Genomic DNA, 21,473 nt, shown 5'->3' on the forward strand with positions numbered 1-21,473 from the left:
TGTAGGCCTATCAGACATGGAACAGAAATGTCTACGTGTTGCAATAAACGGTACAGTGATGGAATGATGAAACGCTAGCAATTATTGTAGTAATAGATGGAACATATATTTACTTCATAGGGCCTATGCATTTAAACATGTGAAAGCAACAGCAAACATTTCAACAAGAGCAAAAAAAAGCACCTTCCACTGGTGGGAGTTCGGAGAGCGCATCTTCGCCACAGTAATCATTCATTTTAACAACAAATTCCAAATGCAAGCTTCATAAGTAAATTATCAATTTCAAGTAATTGTTACATACCAAAAGATCAGTAGGCCTATGCTAGTCATTGTTGCCCCATTGCTGGTGAGCTTGCAAAGGAAACAGTTCATATTCTTGATCACCAATTCTTTTGGGAGCTGCATATTTAATTATTATGGCAATCCTCTCTTCCTACAATTTGACGTTTGTGCTGCATCGGATCCTATACAGCAAATCAGCAACCTGTTCGCTAGCGCACCCGACCTGTGTTGATTGACAGTTTGCTGGTCCAATCAGAGTGCCGAGTGTGCGTTTCACTAGACAATCTGTTGCAGGTTTTTTTGCAAGGGCGATGTTACGGAAACTGTCTCTGGCTGCATGTAGAGTAATCCACGTAGACTCCGTGCCACAAAATGAGTGACAAAACGTTACAAAACCTGGCCAGATAGTTTTTAATCATGTAGGCTACACTGTCCCGCGAAATCCTCCTGTTGTCCCGCATTTGGGTATTTTAAATGTGGTCACCCTACTCTTGACTGACAAATCCTTCTCATGGACAGAGGAAAGCAGCAAGGACACTGTCACTGTCAAACTAGACAATGATGGAACAAGACCGTGGCCAACTACAGGTAGGCCTTTTACTGTCAAATACATTAACTTTGTAATCAAGTGAAGTAATCAAAGATGGCCTTCTCAGTAACACCATAGGCCTACTGTTTTTTGTCTCGAGTCTTGGGGAGAATAATTTTGTCCCAGTCACAATGATGGTCTAATTTAGACTAAATTGATCTGATGAAAGAAACTCATTGATTTGATCAAATAAATTAAATCAGTGATATTCAGGATTCTCATCACAAAGAAACGATTCTAGGTCATGTTTCAAACATTCAATCTAGCTTTGATAAATACGAATGATAATCACTATCTTTATGAATGATATAGCCTATTTTAATACAGATTCAATTGATTATTATTAATAATAATGTATTTCACTTGTATAGCACTTTTCATTACAGAAAATAATCTCAAAGCCCATAAAAAGCAAAATAAACAAAAAAAACATTTAAATTGAGATGGTAGAGAGACTTGCTTCGGATGAAAGGCTGGGAGTTGAGGCAGTTAGGATTGGAAAAGCATAGCTACGGCAGTGGAGGCATTGATGGTACAGCCAGGAAGAAACAAAGACAGTCTGACAAACAGGCCCTAAATGAGTACTTAAGGAAGATGTTAATGATAATATACAGTCACAATACATCAGTCATAATTAGCATTTAGGCTCACCTCAATACCACAATCAGCTTTCGTGTTGCAGAGGCAAATTCTACATGATTGCAAAGTGTCTCTGTCAATGGAAATCCAATAAGCAACCGCTTGACCTTATTTTTCTCACTAGCAGATAAGGATGATTATTCTCTTCAGCAGATTTTGATAGAAAGTTACCATGCTTGAAAGAGAATGATGCCCAGATCTAATTTAATTGAAAATGACTGCCTGATATAGATTCCCATATAGATTCCCACTTAAAAGTTACGTTTATTTAGAGTGAAGGCATAAAATGGAGTAAATTCCAAGGAGCTTAATAAACTATAAAATACCCAATTGATGTAGAGACATCTTCAACTTCTTTACACAAAGAGAACTCAAACCTTTTCAATATGCAGTGCACAATTGATTTCCCCTATTATAGTGACTTGAGGGATTGTGAGGATATAACTAATTTGAATGCTAATAGAGATCGTCTTCTTTTATATATGCACCAACATATTAATCATTTACAAAGTTAATCACGAAGTTCACAAAGCCCATCTCAGTCTCAACACTCTATTTTCATCTTATGGACATACAAAAAGACAGACAGAGAAAGGCTATACAGTGAGGGAAAAAAGTATTTGATCCCCTGCTGATTTTGTACGTTTGCCCACTGACAAAGACATGATCAGTCTATAATTTTAATGGTAGGACTAGTTGAACAGTGAGAGACAGAATAACAACAACAAAATCCAGAAAAACACATGTCAAAAATGTTATAAATTGATTTGCATTTTAATGAGGGAAATAAGTATTTGACCCCTCTGCAAAACATGACTTAGTACTTGGTGGCAAAACCCTTGTTGGCAATCACAGACGTCAGACGTTTCTTGTAGTTGGCCACCAGGTTTGCACACATCTCAGGAGGGATTTTGTTTCACTTCTCTTTGCAGATCTTCTCCAAGTCATTAAGGTTTCGAGGCTGACGTTTGGCAACTCGAACCTTCAGCTCCCTCCACAGATTTTCTACGGGATTGAGGTCTGGAGACTGGCAGGCCACTCCAGGACCTTAATGTGCTTCTTCTTGAGCCACTCCTTTGTTGCCTTGGCCGTGTGTTTTGGGTCATTGTCATGCTGGAATACCCATCCATGACCCATTTTCAATGCCCTGGCTGAAGGAAGGAGGTTCTCACCCAAGATTTGACGGTACATGGCCCCGTCCATCGTCCCTTTGATGCGGTGAAGTTGTCCTGTCCCCTTAGCAGAAAAACTCCCCCAAAGCATAATGTTTCCGCCTCCATGTTTGACGGTGGGGATGGTGTTCTTGGGGTCATAGGCAGCATTCCTCCTCCTCCAAACACTGCGAGTTGAGTTGATGCCAAAGAGCTCGATTTTGGTCTCATCTGACCACAACACTTTCACCCAGTTCTCCTCTGAATCATTCAGATGTTCATTGGCAAACTTCAGACGGCCCTGTATATGTGCTTTCTTGAGCAGGGGGACCTTGCGGGAGCAGCAGGATTTCAGTCCTTCACGGCGTAGTGTGTTACCAATTGTTTTCTTGGTGACTATGGTCCCAGCTGCCTTGAGATCATTGACAAGATCCTCCTGTGTAGTTCTGGGCTGATTCCTCACCGTTCTCATGATCATTGCAACTCCACGAGGTGAGATCTTGCATGGAGCCCCAGGCCGAGGGAGATTGACAGGTCTTTTGTGTTTCTTCCATTTGCGAATAATCGCACCAACTGTTGTCACCTTCTCACCAAGCTGCTTGGCGATGGTCTTGTAGCCCATTCCAGCCTTGTGTAGGTCTACAATCTTGTCCCTGACATCCTTGGAGAGGTCTTTGGTCTTGGCCATGGTGGAGAGTTTGGAATCTGATTGATTGATTGCTTCTGTGGACAGGTGTCTTTTATACAGGTAACAAGCTGAGATTAGGAGCACTCCCTTTAAGAGTGTGCTCCTAATCTCAGCTCGTTACCTGTATAAAAGACACCTGGGAGCCAGAAATCTTTCTGATTGAGAGGGGGTCAAATACTTATTTCCCTCATTAAAATGCAAATCAATTTATAACATTTTTGACATGCGTTTTTCTGGATTTTTTTGTTGTTATTCTGTCTCTCACTGTTCAAATAAACCTACCATTAAAATTATAGACTGATCATTTCTTTGTCAGTGGGCAAACGTACAAAATCAGCAGGGCATCAAATACTTTTTTCCCTCACTGTATGCCATACACAAAGACATAGAGTTGAATTCTGAAGTTTACATACGCCTTAGCCAAATACATTTAAACTCAGTTTTTCACAATTCCTGACATTTAATCCTAGTAAAAATTCCCTGTTTTAGGTCAGTTAGGATCACCACTTTATTTTAAGAATGTGAACTGTCAGAATAATAGTAGAGAGAATGATTTATTTCAGCTTTTATTTCTTTCATCACATTCCCAGTGGGTCAGAAGTTTACATACACTCAATTAGTATTTGGTAGCATTGCCTTTAAATTGTTTAATTTGGGTCAAACGTTTCGGATAGCCTTCCACAAGCTTCCCACAATAAGTTGGGTGCATTTTGGCCCATTCCTCCTGACAGAGCTGGTGTAACTGAGTCAGGTTTGTAGGCCTTGCTTGCACACGCTTTTTCAGTTCTGCCCACAAATGTTCTATAGGGTTGAGGTCAGGGCTTTGTGATGGCCACTCCAATACCTTGACTTTGTTGTCCTTAAGCCATTTTGCCACAACTTTGGAAGTATGTTTGTGGTCATTGTCCATTTGGAAGACCCATTTGCGACTAAGCTTTAACTTCCTGACTGATGTCTTGAGATGTTGCTTCAATATATCCACATAATTTTCCTTCCTCATGATGCCATCTATTTTGTGAAGTGCACCAGTTCCTCCTGCAGCAAAGCACCCCCACAGCATGATGCTGCCACCCCCGTGCTTCACGGTTGGGATGGTGTTCGGCTTGCAAGCGTCCCCCTTTTTCCTCGAAACATAACAATGGTCATTATGGCCAAACAGTTCTATTTTTATTTCATCAGACCAGAGGATATTTCTCCAAAAAGGACGATCTTTGTCCCTATGTGCAGTTGCAAACCGTAGTCTGGTTTTTTATGGCGGTTTTGGAGCAGTGGCTTCTTCCTTGCTGAGCGGCCTTTCAGTTTATGTCGATATAGGACTCGTTTTACTGTGGGATATGGATACTTTTGTACCGGTTTCCTCCAGCATCTTCACAAGGTCCTTTGCTGTTGTTCTGGGATTGATTTGCACTTTTCGCACCAAAGTACGTTCATCTCTAGGAGACAGAACACGTCTCCTTCCTGAGCGGTATGATGGCTGCGTGGTCCCATGGTGTTTATACTTGCGTACTATTGTTTGTACAGATGAACGTGGTACCTTCAGGCGTTTTGAAATTGCTCCCAATGATGAACCAGACTTGTGGAGGTCTACAATTTTTTTTCTGAGGTCTTGGCTGATTTCTTTTGATTTTCCCATGATGTCAAGCAAAGAGGCACTGAGTTTGAAGGTAGGCCTTGAAATACATCCACAGGTACACCTCCAATTGACTCAAATGATGTCAATTAGCCTATCAGAACCTTGACATCATTTTCTGGAATTTTCCAAGCTGTTTAAAGGCACAGTCAACTTACATTTAACATTTTATCAGACGCTCTAATCCAGAGCGATTTACAGTTAGTGAGTGTATACATTTTCATACTGGTCCCCTGTGGGAATCGAACCCACAACCCTGGCGTTGCAAGCGCCATGCTCTACCAACTGAGCTACATTGGACACTTAGTGTATGTAAACTTCTGACCCACTGGAATTGTGATACAGTGAATTATAAGTGAAATAATCTGTCTGTAAACAATTGTTGTAAAAATTAATTGTGTCATGCACAAAGTAGATGTCCTAACCGACTTGCCAAAACTATAGTTTGTTAACATGAAATTTGTGGAGTGGTTGAAAAACGAGTTTTAATGACTCCAACCTAAGTGTTTGTAAACTTCCGACTTCAACTGTACAAAAAGACAGGCAGACTGGCTATGCCATTATGGTTTTACATTGATTGATCATAGGATACATCGTTAGATACATAGGCCTGACTGGACGACTAATTATGCATCCAGCAGCTTCTAAACAAGTAAGCCTAATGCAGACATGTAGATCTAATCTCCAGGCAATCAGACTCCACCACTAGCCGGCCTCCGCCCATTACACTGCCCTGAACTTTAGTCACTGTTACTAGCCGGCTACCACCCGGTACTAAACCCTGCACCTTAGAGACTACTGCCCTATGTACATAGTCATTGAACACTGGTCACTTTAATACATACTGTTTTACCCACTTCATATGTATATACTGTATTCTAGTCAAGGCTTATATAACTACTGCTGTACACACCTTTTCTATGAATATACTGTCCATAAAGTCTATACACACCATTATATACATATATATTTATATTCCGGATGCTCTTCCTCATATTTCTTAATTACTTTATTTAAATGTTTTATATTTGTGTGTATTGTTTTGTATTGTTAGGTAGCCTATTACTGCACTGTTGGAGCTAGAAACACAAGCAGTTTGCTGCACCTGCGATAACATCTTCAAAATATGTGTACACGACCAATTTGACCAATTTGATTTGATTTTGATTTGACATTGGCATTCATTATACACGTACAACACCTATATTTTTCATTTTTTAGAACAGAGCACAACCAGTATCGTAAAGGCCTAGTCTAAGTATAGACTATAATAATATCACCAACAACATATCCGAGTATAATCATCACAAAGCGTGGCTTTCCCCGTTGAACTGATGACATTGTAACAAACTCCCGAAGAGGAGCTGTCCAAGGGTCCTTGTAGCGGACCGCCGAAGTGGAGCTATCCAAGGTGCTGATTGACACTTTTCTGGCGTTGCACTGCATCTCAATCAATGTTATGTGGCCGAATGCATTTGTAAATGTAAGATGTATGTTTTATTATGTTATTAGTTAGGCCTATTTCAGATACCATAACAATATCTGCATGTTAAAATAGTTTAATATGCAAATCATAGCCCTTTTCTTGCTATGATAAATACTAAACCCAAGGGCATTATGACCCGGTGTATGAAACTTGCTCAGCCTGGAGAGACAGAGAGAGAAGGAGGACCAGTGTGATATCTGTAGTGTTCTGCCAGCTCAAGCGTTCTCTATAAAACCAAGTGTGAAGCCTCGCCTGCGCCCAACTTCTGAAGTGCCGCAGATCCAGCACAGTGCCTAGGAGAGCGGATTAACAGACTCAAAGAACAACAATAAAGAAAGCAAACTACTACAGATCATTATCATTCTTTAAATATTTGTATCAATATTGTGATAGGCCTACATAATTAACAAATGCACGTTTAATTGGGCAAACTAACGACTATCAATAATATATATAATGGGAATGTTCTCATATCTACATTTCATTGAAAAGCTGAATGTATAACAAACTAAGTAAATTAAAGGCAAAGGATATTTCAAGAAGAAGGGTTCACATTTTTTTCGTGTGATTGTTGGATAATCAATGTGAGTCTGATGGACACCGAAGGGGATGGAGCTGCGCATAACCTGGAAAAGATGACAATAAATGCGACGTTTACGTTGGATAAGCAGTCCTAGTGCTCCCTTTTTGAAGGGTTTTCCTTCAAAGCTCAATGACATCTGTCAAAAGAGTGTCGAAGGATGGAGCACGCCAGTCAGTTGGAGCCAACTTCTTTTATTTATGGAGAGTTCTGGAATATGTCAACCAATGATACCAATGTAAATGTTACGACTAAAGGAGAGGAGGAGGATAGTTTGGCTTTCCAAGCCGGTTTAGCAGTTACATTATCTCTGATAACTTTTGCAACAACATTATCAAATGCATTCGTTATTGCTACTATTTATCAATCCAGAAAACTGCATACGCCTGCAAACTTTCTGATAGCATCGCTCGCGCTGACAGACCTTCTGGTGTCGGTATTGGTGATGCCAATCAGCGCACTATACACGGTGAGTCAAACATGGACTTTGGGACAAGTTATGTGCGACATATGGTTGTCTTCAGACATTACGTGTTGCACCGCATCCATTCTTCACCTGTGCGTAATTGCGCTGGACCGTTACTGGGCAATAACAGACGCGGTTGAGTACACCAAGAAGCGCACACCAGCGCGCGCAGCGGGGATGATCGCCACTGCCTGGGTGATTGCCATCTCCATCTCACTGCCGCCCTTCTTCTGGCGTCAGGTGAAAACGGAGGAGGTTACCACTTGCAATGTGAACACTGATCACATTTTCTACACTATTTATTCCACTTTTGGAGCCTTCTATATTCCCACTTTGTTACTCATAGCGCTTTACGGTAGGATCTACGTGGAAGCCCGAAAGAGAATCTTGAAACAGTCGTCTAATAAACCGGGGAAAAGACTCACTTCTGCCCATTTGATAACAAACTCGCCAGGTACAAATTCTGTGGCATCCACCACCTCTCTAAATTACGGGACGAACGAAACCTCTTCTTGCGAGGCTAATAGCTCACCTGCCAATGTGAACCATGTGAAAGTCACTGTATCCGACGCACTCCTGGAGAAGAAGAGGATCTCTGCTGCCAGGGAAAGAAAGGCGACAAAAACTTTAGGGATAATTCTCGGAGCTTACATCATATGCTGGCTACCATTTTTCATTTACACTTTAGTGGTTTCAGTCTGTGCGTCATGTTTCTATCCAGAATTATTTGACATATTTACTTGGTTGGGTTATCTTAACTCTTTAATAAACCCCATCATTTACACCATGTCCAATGAGGATTTCAAAAAGGCTTTCCACAAACTAATACGCTTTAGATGTTGCAGGTCCTGAAAATAAGTTACCTACCAGACAAAGGGTGCCAAACCCATTTAATTGTACTCAGCTATATCAGCAGCATCACAAACTGCAGCTCTCCAATAATTACAACATGTTAGCTAACTCAGTCTTAATCAACCTGCAAACATGTGCAGTATTGTATCTTGCATGCTTTCAAAAGCCCAGGAACATTATATTATACAAAAGCCTATCTACATGGCCTGCAGGCATGTTTGGAAACTTGCTTATTTTGCTAAACAAAAATGTATTACTGCAATCATTGAACAATCTATTCAGAATTAGGCTATATACAGTCTGCTGCCTTCCTTATGATTGTCAGTTAGTCATGAGATTACCACCCACCCAGACTATACAATTCATATTCCAACCCTAAACCAACAGTAACTATTTTTTGCATTATTGGTATCAAAGGTTAATATATGTTGGATATCAGTAGCTCTTTGACTTGGAGAAACAGTGGGAACATGGAGGCTTGATATAACGTTTAATATTTCAACATTCATGGAATGACCGCTGTATGACAGATTTAGGATACGCCCCAAATGGTACCCTGTTCCCTACATTGTGCAGTACTTTTGACCTGGTCAAAAGTAGTACACACTGTAGGGAACAGAGTGCCATTCGGGACACATACTTACTGTAGGCTAACTCATGTGGGAACGATAAGCACAAATAGGTTCTGAGCCATCTGGGAGGGCCCCTCCCCCTTAGGAAAATAATAGTCAGTCACATCACAAATCTTGGTGCCTACAGATACCCTTTTCCGTTCCATTTCTTGTATTTTTTCCATTGTTCCAACTCTTTAATGAGATTAGCATGGATTTTATGATAAAACACCATCACTCATTTAATCTCATGGTCAATGTAAAAATAATCGTTGGACTATTATTTTATTGTGAGTAATGTTGTTTACTTCAAACAGGACTATCAGCTGACCTCTTGTTTTATCAAACAAGCCTCAATCAATGTATTTATATCCGTATGCATTGTAACATGTATGTGTGTATTTGTTTATTTGTGTAATTTTTGTTATATTTTGCTATGGAGCTGCTTAAATTGTCTGTGAGTTCACTCTGCTGCAACCTTCTGGGTATTACAAAATACTGCTGTTGGTAGAATTATACCAATCAAACTCAAATGACAGACAAGAATACAGACACCTAACACATTTCTTCACCTACAGTACCATTTCTCATATTGATAATGTTTCAAAGATGTCTCAGCTTTCCCTTTACATTCCAGGCTGCATGTGTTACGTACTAGATCAAATTACAGAATTTACAGAAATAATAAGATGTTGAAAAGCCATTGATATTTGATTGGTAAACATCACACTTTGAGGAATACAACCATAGTAAACTACAGAGATGCAATAGTAACAGCCAAGTACTCATGTAATGGAAGTTCTATTTGATCCAAATTAGCTATTGCTGTACAATAAAGCTTCTCTGCTCATAAGCAATGCCCTGTAATTGCATTGACTCTGTGAGTAGAGGTCCATCCCAGTGGAGTACAAATCACTTCTGCTATTGTGAAATACAATAAATAAAATGTTCAATGGAATCTATTTAAGGGTATGGCCATTTTCCTTGGAAAAAACAAGATGGTAGAAGAATGGTAATAGTGAGTTTGCACTTGAAACATCAGATGGAAATGCAAATAAAAAGTCAAAAGTATTAGATAACATAGCAGGTTATAATTCAGAACAGACTGTGGTAAAAATTATAATGCTGGTCAACTGCTATATTCCAGCCAAACGCTTGTAGAGGTGTAATATTGTTAAATCATGATGTGGAAATAGTAATAACATTTGTTTGCCGTATCATTTTCTCATAATTGTGGAGAGGAGATAAAGCCATCTTCTGAATGCTGTAACAAAACAGATAAACTTAAAGGGCTAGTAGAGTGTGTTATGGCATAAGCCAGGTGTGAACATTATCCTTGAACACTGAACAACCATTTGACTGGTATATTAATGAGTTAATAATTGAACACGACTTTAAAGACCATTTTAATTATTGAACATCACTGCTGAAAATGCTCCAGATAAAATGAGGTTCACTATCAGTGTTGCTTTTAAAATATTTCCCTTCTCATCACTTCAAGGCACTTCTCACAGCTCAGTATTGCAAATGCTAATTGTTAAAAATAATATAGGCTATCATTAATTCATGTGAAAGTTAGAGACCGGATGTGTGGATGATGGTGCATCCTATTTTTTTGCCAGAAGCTGCCCACTGTGTGTGTGTGTGTGTGTGTGTGTGTATAGGAGAATGAACATACGCTGTGGGCACCTTCCAAATGTACCAATTTAGAATCGTACTGGGATTTTGGATGGATGGTGCCTTCTGTACATTAGATTCAGTTTACTCATACTGTATTATGATATGAAAAATGTCATTTTCCCTGTTGTGGTATATTTTGCTCTCAGGTAAAAACCTCTTGGCACACTCTATGGCAACAATATTATTCTTACCCAGTCTAAAATTAATATCCTGCTCTGCCTCTGAGATCGATTAGGCCAACTTTGACACATTTAAAAGTCTGCACTCTGATTACTGTTTCCATGGTTCCTCGCATCGCTTTATCAAGCAGGAACAGAGGCTTTTTTGCAAAAAAAAACATTATGTTTAGCTATTGCCAAAAAAAACATATTGACCGAAAAGGTACGCACCAAATGCATTTTTCTTCATCTGTACTTTTGTTATGTGAATTTTGTGTAGATAAACCTCCTTTGAGGAGAGGAATCTGGATAAATTCAAATACAAAAGGCATCTAATGTTAATGTTTCTCTGGGTGGTGTGGAATGAGAAAAAGTATTGAGATATTGAAGGTTACTTGTTTGATATAAAGTTGATATGAACAGAGTGAGATGAATCGAGACAAATTGCTGGTTAACATACTGTATTTGATCTGAAGTTGATATGAAGAGGGTGATATTAATTGCTTCTCCAGATTCAAACCCTGCCAGGAAGTTATCAGTCTCTGCCTTTAGTGCCTATTTCTCCTGCATGGTCTACAGATGACTCAGTTTAGCGGGCTGTGATAGGGGTGAATGGTGGCTTGAGGAGTGTCGTTTCCAGCTCTATAGCACGCCGATTGAATGGGAGCGAGACTGCCTCCACATCAAACAAACAAAACACAGCAAAATCTTTTTGAAGAGCTCACCGATTCAATTCACCTTTATCACTGCCAATATAGATAGAGAGAGAGAGAAAAAAAAACCCACTGAAAATGTCCCACCGAAAAACTAGTTGGGGAAATCATACTATCCAAACAATCTAATTTGTCGTAAGAGGCAAAAACAATCAATGCCAGAAACACTGCAACAGACCAAGTCAGTGGCTTTGTGGTTAGTGTCCGCCCTGAGATTGGAAGGTTGGGAGTTCGATCCGGCCGAGTCCTACCAAATACTGTAAAAATGGGACCCGATGCGTCTCTGTTTGGCACTCAGCATTAAGGAAATAGATTGGGGCTAAGGCCCTGCGACAGACTACCGTCCTGCCCAGAGGGTGTAATTGTATATTAAACTGTCTCATGCTACTGAAACCGGCTCCTGCTTCTATGAGTTTTTCTGGCTCGCACAAGCCAGCCAAGGCTACTTTTACTTTATACTACAAAAGACACTGAAGGTCTGACTGCAGAGATAGACGTGAAAATGGCTTGATGTACTGTAGCTAGGTCCCGCTCCATAATATCCCTCACAATTACATAACTTCCCCATTCATCTGTCACAGCAGATTATCCTGTTAGAAATAGACCAGCAATCTCAGTGGTGTGATTATTTCTCTGGCCCACATGCCAAGCCTCTTCTGCCGTAGTGACAGACAGACAAGATTCAAACCCCAGTCACAGAAGCTCATGCAGGCGCGCGCAGCCCATCTATCACCTGTGCGACGAGCTCGATCTCTTCAGCTTCGCTGTCATCCAGCACTCAGTGCCTGTAAGAGATGTCTTCATCCTCTCGGATCAGCAAGAGTCAAGCTAACTCCATTTAGATCATCAGCTCCACTGTTAGCCTACAGTATATCAACATTCATTAGCAGTACACCACCTCTACTGTCTGTATTTATTGACACAACATGGTTGTTTACCATAAAGCAGTGTATTTCCCCCCAACTCATCGCAAGTTCTAATTGCAGCTCTATATAAAGCTCTACATAATAACCAGGGAAATAACCACCTGACAGAGCAACAACACCTTCCAACTCTGCCGCTCCATCTGGGCTCTGAGTCACCACACAGGTGCATTGCTCACAGCAGAAAGAATCTCTCCTCTCTGCTTGAGTGTTCCTATGCCACTGCTGCGCTGCATGGTGGACTGGGCTATTTCCTGCCACAGCACAAACAATAGCGCTCTGAGGAAGCCAGGGAGAGGTTGGCTGAAGGGAGAGGGGCGAGGATGGGACGAGGTAGAGAAAGAGTACGCTGGGCTGGCAGGATGCTGACTGGCTTTCTCTCCTCAGATCCCCATGCCTGTTTTGTCTTAGGAGGGCCCCCGGGTCGTTGTAATGAGACCCTCGCCAGCAGCGTTGTGTCGATCCATCTGGCAAACAGAGCCCAAGCCCCTTCTATATCTGGCACCGCCACTCTGTGTGCATCCCAAATGGCACCCTATTCCCTACATAGTGCACTACTTTTGACCTGGTCAAAAGTAGTGCACTATATAGGGAATAGGGTGCTATTTGGGACTATTTGGGATGCAGACTCTCTCCATCCCACACTGCCTCTCTGATCCATGGATCAGTTAGAAGAGGCTGCCAACTCCCCACTTTCCAGCTCGGCCAAAACGTCCATAATTTCTCACAATTTACGAGGACTGTTTAAAAGTACTGATGGGAGAGTTTTGGAGGGCTTGTTGTAATGCCATCATAGGGAGGAATCCCCAGACATAAAGTCTTAACGAAGCCTATTATTTTATGTGGAGTTGATCAAAGGAAAAAAAGCAAGTTCAGGCTGACGGTAATAGCAAGGCCAATGTGATGGTTTATTTACATCCTGCAACCTATCAGACCATTTTTGTTCCCAGATATGCCAGCCGGCTGGAAGGCAGCCTGACATAGGGACATGGGTTGCATCCCAAATAGCACCCTATTCCCACACAGTGCACTACTTTTGACCAGAGTCCAATCCCCAAAACAGCAGAACCGTTGCCAGACAACAAACTATGTGTATGGTAGATGTGCACCATTTAAGAGCTTTAAGTTATTCAGCAATGTCATCTGTATGACATTATGTGTAGCATGAAGATGAAACTATGTGTAGGCACACCTTACTGAAATAGCATCTCAGAAAACCGCAGTAAGCTCATTTCCCATGTTACTCAGCTCCCAGTGACCTCGCTGAGGCAAGATGAATCTGCCATCTTGGTAAATGAAAATAATCTACCCATCCACACTGTGCCGTAATCACACCACTGAGATAGCTTCTGAGACTTATGAGTAGGCTAATTCTCATGTGACGCATAGCCCAGTGCCCTCGCTGAGGCAAGATGAGCTGTCATCTGGTACATGACAATATTCTACCTGTGAACCCAGCCAACCACCTCCAGCTATATATATACAGTCAGTGTTATATAGCAGATTGCAATGCCGCAAGAGAAAAGCAACATAGCTACTGGACAGTCATGACAAAATTAGCAATTACTGCAGGAACTCATCTAGGCTTCCACAATCTCAGAACATTTAATCAAATGAGACGTTCATAAGCAGCAGAGGACCATCGGCCCATGATCTTGAGGGGGACGCTGGGACCGATTGCGAAGCAGCACCCATGCTGGAGTGATATGTCTATAGCTCAGAGCTAGCCCACAGCGCTAGCAAAGGAACCGGAGCCATGATGAGTTCCAGTATCTTGTCATTGTTGTCAGCATCAATGTTGAACAGAGGTTTGCCAGGTGCCGTCCGTGATCTGCATGCAGGTAGCATAACATGAAAGAGAGGATGAAAAGCAGTGTTAATTGTAGTGATTAAAACCAATGATCCATTGCTAGTCTTAAATCTAGGAGTGTATGAAAATACCATTAACATGTGTGTCCATGAAACGACTAGAACATGGAACATTTGGTGTATTTAAAATGAAGAACCCCTAAAAGCCATCAAACAGGCCGACTCTGGAAAAGTGTCTGTGTAAACCGAACACCATTGCATTAACCTGAAACTCAAACTTGTGCTACTGAGAGAGGAGAGATACTCTTTGATATGCATGTTGGTCGCTGCTCTGTAGGCCATGAAACGCAACAAAATGTGGAACGATTCAAGGGGTGTGAATACTTTCTGAAGGCACTGTATCATTTATTTACTCATCAAAACCCAGCCCTTTTGTGCCATCACCAGTTATTGCACTAATAATTCCTGCAGTGAAAATAACTAAATATTTCTGGCACATCCCTGGACCTATAGCGCTACCGCCAGCGATAAGATTAATCATTGCGTTAGCTTTGTTAAAATAGAGCCCATAGTATGATGGAGGGCTAAGATTCAACACTCAGAGATTAATATTGCAAAACATATCTAATCTAAACCACCAGCTGGGTTGGGGTCAATTAGGAATTTCAGAGTTTAATTCAATTCAAACAATACATTTGAATTGGCGACACCACACAGGAAGCAACATTTTTCTAGAATTTGAAATTGAAGGAAGTATAATTTCATTCGAAGCAATTTAAACCAATTCAACTGAGACGTAAAACATGAAAGTCTCATTCATTTGACAATTATTTTATCACAAGGATATGCCACTTATTAAGGGTTTGAATTGATGTATTAATTTATTATATATAGCCCACAACATGATCTTAGAATATTTCCAAACCACTGTAATTATTTAAAATTGTTTTAGGAGAATGAGTTTTAAAAATGAAATGTTTCAACCTTATGCGACATGGTATTGTTCACTATACATGATATATAAAAAAAAAAAATTATGATGTGTAAAATAAACAAGCCATTTCAATATCATTTAATTCAAATATACTTCCTTTAATTCAAATTCAATTCAAATTCTGCTTCCTGTGGGGTGTGGCCAATTCAAATTCAAGAATTGAATTGGAATTAAAGACGAATATGCAACTCAATTCAGAATTTACCCCAACCCTGATCACCAGACACTTCCTCGATCTAAAATATAATCTAATTCTGTCTGAAAGTAGCTGAAATTGGCCTTTACTATTACATTTGACGGAGCTTCAACAACTCAGACAGCTTTTCAGTCTCGACATTTACTCAGACATCAATTACAAATAATATAAGAATACAAATAAGATACATTAAATGTCAAAGAATTTTCATACTATTTTGGTTATACAAATCTCTCTCACGTACATCTCTGTATCCACAAGATATGATCGTTTCTCCATTTTGAAGTGTCTCTCCATTTTAAAGATCATAGTTACACATCTATATAGGGACTTTGAAGGTGATGAACCGCTTGTCTTCAGCAAAAAGAAATTGTGAATTGGTCTTCCAAATTGTATCCCCAAGCTGTTATATATAGGGAGATTTTTAGAGTTGTACAGTAATCATTTTTCTTACTTTGAGAAATAAATGTCTAATGGGTGGTTAATGCTCCGGAGTGGCAGCAGCCCAGTATTTCATAGCTGTGGGCTGGAAAAAGGTGGATCCATCGTCCATCATCCCAAAATGCACTCTATTCCCTTTATAGTGCACTTCCTTTGACCAGGGACCATATAGCTCGGTCAAAAGTAGTGCACTATACACTGAGTATACAAAACATTAGGAACACTTTACTGATATTGAGTTGCACTTAAAGGCACTTAAATATGTTGTCTTGCTCATTCACCCTCTGAATGGCACACATACACAATCGATGTCTCAATTTTCTCAAGGTTTAAATATCCTTCTTTAACCTGTCTCCTCCCCTTCATTGATTGAAGTGGATTTAACAAGTGACATCAATAAGGGATCATAGCTTTCACCTGGATTCACCTGGTCAAACACTTTCAACACCTTGTAGAGTCCATGCCCCAACATGTTAAGAATGTCAAGATACAAGATACAGCAGGCAGCGTCTTGTTGAGACCATGTCGTGAAGCAGATTCTCCCCAGACACATTTTTACATACAGTTACAGTCGGAAGTTTACATACACCTTAGCCAAATACATTTAAACTCAGTTTTTCACAATTCCTGACATTTAATCCTCTTAGGTCAGTTAGGATCCACTTTATTTTAAGAATGTGAAATGTCAGAATAATAGTAGAGAGAATAATATATTTCAGCTTTTATTTCTTTCATCACATTCCCAGTGGGTCAGAAGTTTACATACACTCAATTAGTATTTGGTAGCATTGCCTTTAAATTGTTTAACTTAGGTCAAACGTTTCGGGTAGCCTTCCACAAGCTTCCCACAATAAGTTGGGTGAATTCTGACCCATTCCTCCTGACAGAGCTGGTGTAACTGAGTCAGGTTTGTAGGCCTCCTTGCTCGCACACGCTTTTTCAGTTCTGCCCACAAAATGTCTATAGGATTGAGGTCAGGGCTTTGTGATGGCCACTCTAATACCTTGACTTTGTTGTCCTTAAGCCATTTTGCCACAACTTTGGAAGTATGCTTGTGGTCATTGTCCATTTGGAAGACCCATTTGTGACCAAGCTTTAACTTCCTGACTGATGTCTTGAGATGTTGTTTCAATATATCCACATCATTTTCCTTCCTCATGATGCCATCTACTTTGTGAAGTGCACCAGTCCCTCCTGCAGCAAAGCACCCCCACAGCATGATGCTGCCACCCCCGTGCGTCACAGTTGGGATGTTGTTCTTCGGCTTGCAAGCACCCCCTTTTTCCTCCAAACATTACGATGGTCATTATGGCCAAACAGTTCTATTTTTGTTTCATCAGACCAGAGGACATTTCTCCAAAAAGTACAATCTTTGTCCCTATGTGCAGTTGCAAACCGTAGTCTGGCTTTTTTATGGCGGTTTTGGAGCAGTGGCTTCTTCCTTGCTGAGCGGCCTTTCAGGTTATGTCGATATAGGACTCATTTGACTGTGGATATAGATACTTTTGTACCTGTTTCCTCCAGCATCTTCACAAGGTCCTTTGCTGTTGTTCTGGGATTGATTTGCACTTTTCGCACCAAAGTACGTTCATCTCTAGGAGACAGAACGCGTCTCCTTCCTGAGTGGTATGACAGCTTTTTGGTCCCATGGTGTTTATACTTGCATACTATTGTTTGTACAGATGAACGTAGTACCTTCAGGCGTTTGGAAATTGCTCCCAAGGATGAACCAGACTTGTGGAGGTCTACAATTTTCTTTCTGAGGTCTTGGCTGATTTCTTTTGTTTTTCCCATGATGTCAAGCAAAGAGGCACTGAGTTTGAAGGTAGGCCTTGAAATACATCCACAGGTACACCTCCAATTGACTCAAATGATGTCAATTAGACTATCAGAAGCTTCTAAAGCCATGACATCATTTTCTGGAATTTTCCAAGCTGTTTAAAGGCACAGTCAACTTAGTGTATGTAAACTTCTGTCCCACTGGAATTGTGATACAGTGAATTATAAGTGAAATAATCTGTCTGTAAACAATTGTTGGAAAAATTAGTTGTGTCATGTCAAAGTAGATGTCCTAACCGACTTGCCAAAACGATAGTTTGTTAACAAGAAATTTGTGGAGTGGTTGAAAAACGAGTTTTAATGACTCCAACCTAAGTGTATGTAAACTTCCGACTTCAACTGTATTTTATCCAATACATGCTCAATTATACACATACAGAGAATGTTAGTGCAAAAGAGATTGTATACCTGTTGTTTAATATGAACACTGTACACATCAATAATTTATTTGACAGATCACACTTTGACATTAATACATTTTAGCACCCCTATTATAGATGAATGCATAGTGTCATAACCGTCTCAAGACGTCTTCACCGACATATCTTTTTTTTATTTTTATAATATGTTTATTATTTTCCAATAAAAATAAAGTAAAAGAGACAGCAATACAAACAATGACATTCATTGTACTGTTGGATGGGATGGCCAGTTTAGAGGACAAAACAAAAGTTAACTCACACATACACAAAATAAAACAAAATCCTATTAGGTGGTACGTGTATAAGAAGACAGCATATAGTCATTACAAGCAGTGTAGTTCAGCCAAAAATAAATATTGAGTGGAGTACAGCACAGAGTAGCAGCAGATCGTCAGCCCAGTTATGAAGCGGGACTAGACCATTTATCCAGTATCGGCTGCCATATTTTGTAAAACAATGGACTTCTATTGGAGGTGTTGTATCGAATCTTTTCCATATGGATTACATTCCCTAAATCCCGTAACCACATTTCAAAGGTAGGTACAGTCTCCAATTTCCAAAATTGCAATATGAGCCTTTTGGCTAATAGAGTACAAAGAGAGACAGCTTTCCCCTCCTGGTTATTCCCATCAACTGTACCAAACAGAGCGATCAATGGGTCTGGGGCTAGAACTCTATCAAAGGCCTTAGATAAGTAATCAAAAATGAGAGCCCAGTAAGCCTGTAATTTAGGGCATGTCCAGAATAAGTGGGACAACGTCCCCTCCTCCTGCTTGCACCTCTCACACAGTGGTGAGGTGTCCGGGAATATTTTATGCAGTTTTACTTTTGAGTAGTGTAACCTGTGTATCACCTTAAACTGTACAAGGTTGTGTCTGGCATTCACTGAACTGTGGTTTATATTCCTGAGAGCTTCTATCCAGTCCTCATTTGAGATTTCTGAACCAAGTTCTTGTTCCCAAGCCCTTTTAATGGTGTCTGTGGATACCTCTATGTGGGCCTGTAGCACATCATACAGTCTGGAGACCGACCCTTTTGAATGGGGTTTGACAAGGATCAAGCTATCTAATGTAGGACTATTTGGCTTCATGCCATACTGTGGGATGTGTGTCCTTAAGAAATTCCTGATTTGGAGGTATCTGAAAAAATGTGTTGTTGGCATGTTGAACTTTGCCTGTAGTTGTTGAAATGAAGCTAACTGACCATCTATGTATAGATTACCAATTGTTGTGAGCCCCTTCTCCCTCCACTGTGAAAACACCACATCATCCATTGCAGGGTGGAAAGCATGATTCCGGCTAATCGGGCTGTCTATGTACACAGTGGGTATGTTAAGAAAATCCCTAATCTGTTTCCAGATCCTAAGAGTATGACAAATGACTGGATTTGAGTCATAAGTGGCTTTTTTCACATATGATGGGCTATTAACAAGTGCAGGGAGTGAGGAACGTTGACAGGAGGCCTGCTCAATCAAAAGCCATGAAGGCATATCCTTCCGTCTCATCTCAGGTAAACTTTCCCTCCAGAAAGACACAATGTTCAGATTAGCAGCCCAATAATACAGTTTGAAGTGAGGAAGGCCAAAGCCCCCCTCTATCTTGTACTTGCATAAATGCTTCTTTGCAATTCTGGCTGCCTTGTTATCCCATAAAAATGGAGTTACTATTGAATCCAGTTTCTTAAAATAGCTTTGTGGTATGAAATTGGGTAGACATTGGAAGAGGTAAAGAAACCTGGGTAGGACAACCATTTTAATAGCGTTTATACGACCAACCAAGGAAATAGGCAGAGTTTTCCAGAACTCTATATTTTGTTTAAGCTGATATATTTTCATGTCCCAATTCACTTTCAATAGCTGGTCAAGGTCTCTTGTCACTACAATGCCAAGGCTTGTGAACTTGTCATTCACTGTTCTAAGCGGGGTAGATTGCAGAAATTGCATATCCACAGGCCGTGATATTGGCATCATCTCACTTTTTTGCCAGTTTATCTTGTAGCCAGAGAAGGAGCCGAATGTGTTTATCAAGTTAAGTAATGGTGGAATAGACGTTTTAGGCTTGGACAAAAACAAAAGAACATCGTCTGCATATAGGGAAATTTTGTGCTGTGTGTCTTTTATTTTAACAGAAGCTATATCGGCACATGCCCGAATGCGCGTAGCAAGGGGTTCCATGGCTATAGCGAAGAGAGCAGGCGAAATAGGGCACCCCTGTCGGCACCCCTTGAACAGGCGGAATGACTGCGACATTTCCTGATTGGTCACCACGGACGCCATTGGGTGTGCATAAATAATTCTTATCCAATTAATAAATTCCTTTCCAAATCCGAAATGCTCCAGAACCGACATCATATACTTCCACTCAATCTGATCAAACGCCTTCTCTGCATCAAGAGCTATTACCACTGCCTCAACTTTATGATCATGATACATTACGTTGAAAAGGCGTCTCAAATTGTAGTATATATGTCGGCCCGGGATAAAACCTGTCTGGTCAGGGTGTATGATGTCGGAAATATATTTTTTCAATCGGTTTGCCAATATCTTTGTCAACACCTTGTTTTCTATGGGGAGTAACGACACGGGGCGATACGACGACATCTCCATGGAATCTCTATCTTTTTTCAAGATCAGGGCTATTGTAGCCTCATACAGTGTTTGCGGGAGTTTGGTATTTTCTTTGGATTGTTGAAACATTCGCAGCATAAGTGGAGATAGACTAGCGCAGTACTTCTTATAGAATTCTATTACATATCCATCGGGCCCAGGGGCCTTGCTGTTTGGAAATTGTGCTATCGCTGTGTTAATTTCATCTAAGGTTATCCCTGCATCGAGTGCGGCAGCTGCCCCCTGTCTAGTTTAGGAAGTTCACAATCAGCGAGAAAGCGTTCCATAGTTTGTGGATCAGTAGCATCGCATTTTGATTGGTATAGCTCTGAGTAAAACTGTGCAAAGCATTTATTAATGTCCTGCGGATCTGTTACTATTTTACCCTTCTTGTCTTTTATTTTGTGAATAGCTCTAGATGCTTGTACATGCCTTAGCTGTCTTGCTAATAATTTATGTGGTTTGTCCCCCAGTTCAAAATAACTTTGTTGCGTTCTAGCAAGTAAAAGAGCCCACCCGTTTCGAAAGGATGGTATTGTATTCATACTTTAACTTTGTGATCTTCTCAAGGACTGTATACGAGGAATTTGTCCTAAAAACGTTCTCCTGTTCCCCTAACTCTCTTTCAATTTCTCTCAGCCTAGTATTGGCACGTTTCTTCCTCTCTGATGTATAAGAAATAATGTAACCTCTAATCACAGCCTTTAGAGATTCCCAAA

At 40.5% G+C, this 21,473-nt stretch overlaps 1 protein-coding gene across 1 annotated transcript; it reads left to right on the forward strand.

Annotated features, from left to right (window-relative positions):
• The first annotated feature begins 7,166 nt into the window (after window positions 1–7,166).
• Window positions 7,167–8,916, forward strand: LOC121549311 (5-hydroxytryptamine receptor 1B-like). The gene has a single exon (XM_041861174.2). It carries the CDS (start codon window positions 7,206–7,208, stop codon window positions 8,361–8,363), a length of 1,158 nt encoding a protein of 385 aa, XP_041717108.1. The 5' UTR covers window positions 7,167–7,205; the 3' UTR covers window positions 8,364–8,916.
• The last annotated feature ends 12,557 nt before the right edge of the window (window positions 8,917–21,473 follow it).

The sequence above is a fragment of the Coregonus clupeaformis genome, chromosome 33, assembly GCF_020615455.1.
Source record: "Coregonus clupeaformis isolate EN_2021a chromosome 33, ASM2061545v1, whole genome shotgun sequence".
NCBI classification, from domain to species: Eukaryota; Metazoa; Chordata; class Actinopteri; order Salmoniformes; family Salmonidae; genus Coregonus; species Coregonus clupeaformis.

What these genes read in the sequence shown, in the direction of transcription:
- LOC121549311 (XM_041861174.2), top strand. Translation starts at nt 7,206, where the DNA reads ATGGAGCACGCCAGTCAGTTGGAGCCAACTTCTTTTATTTATGGAGAG.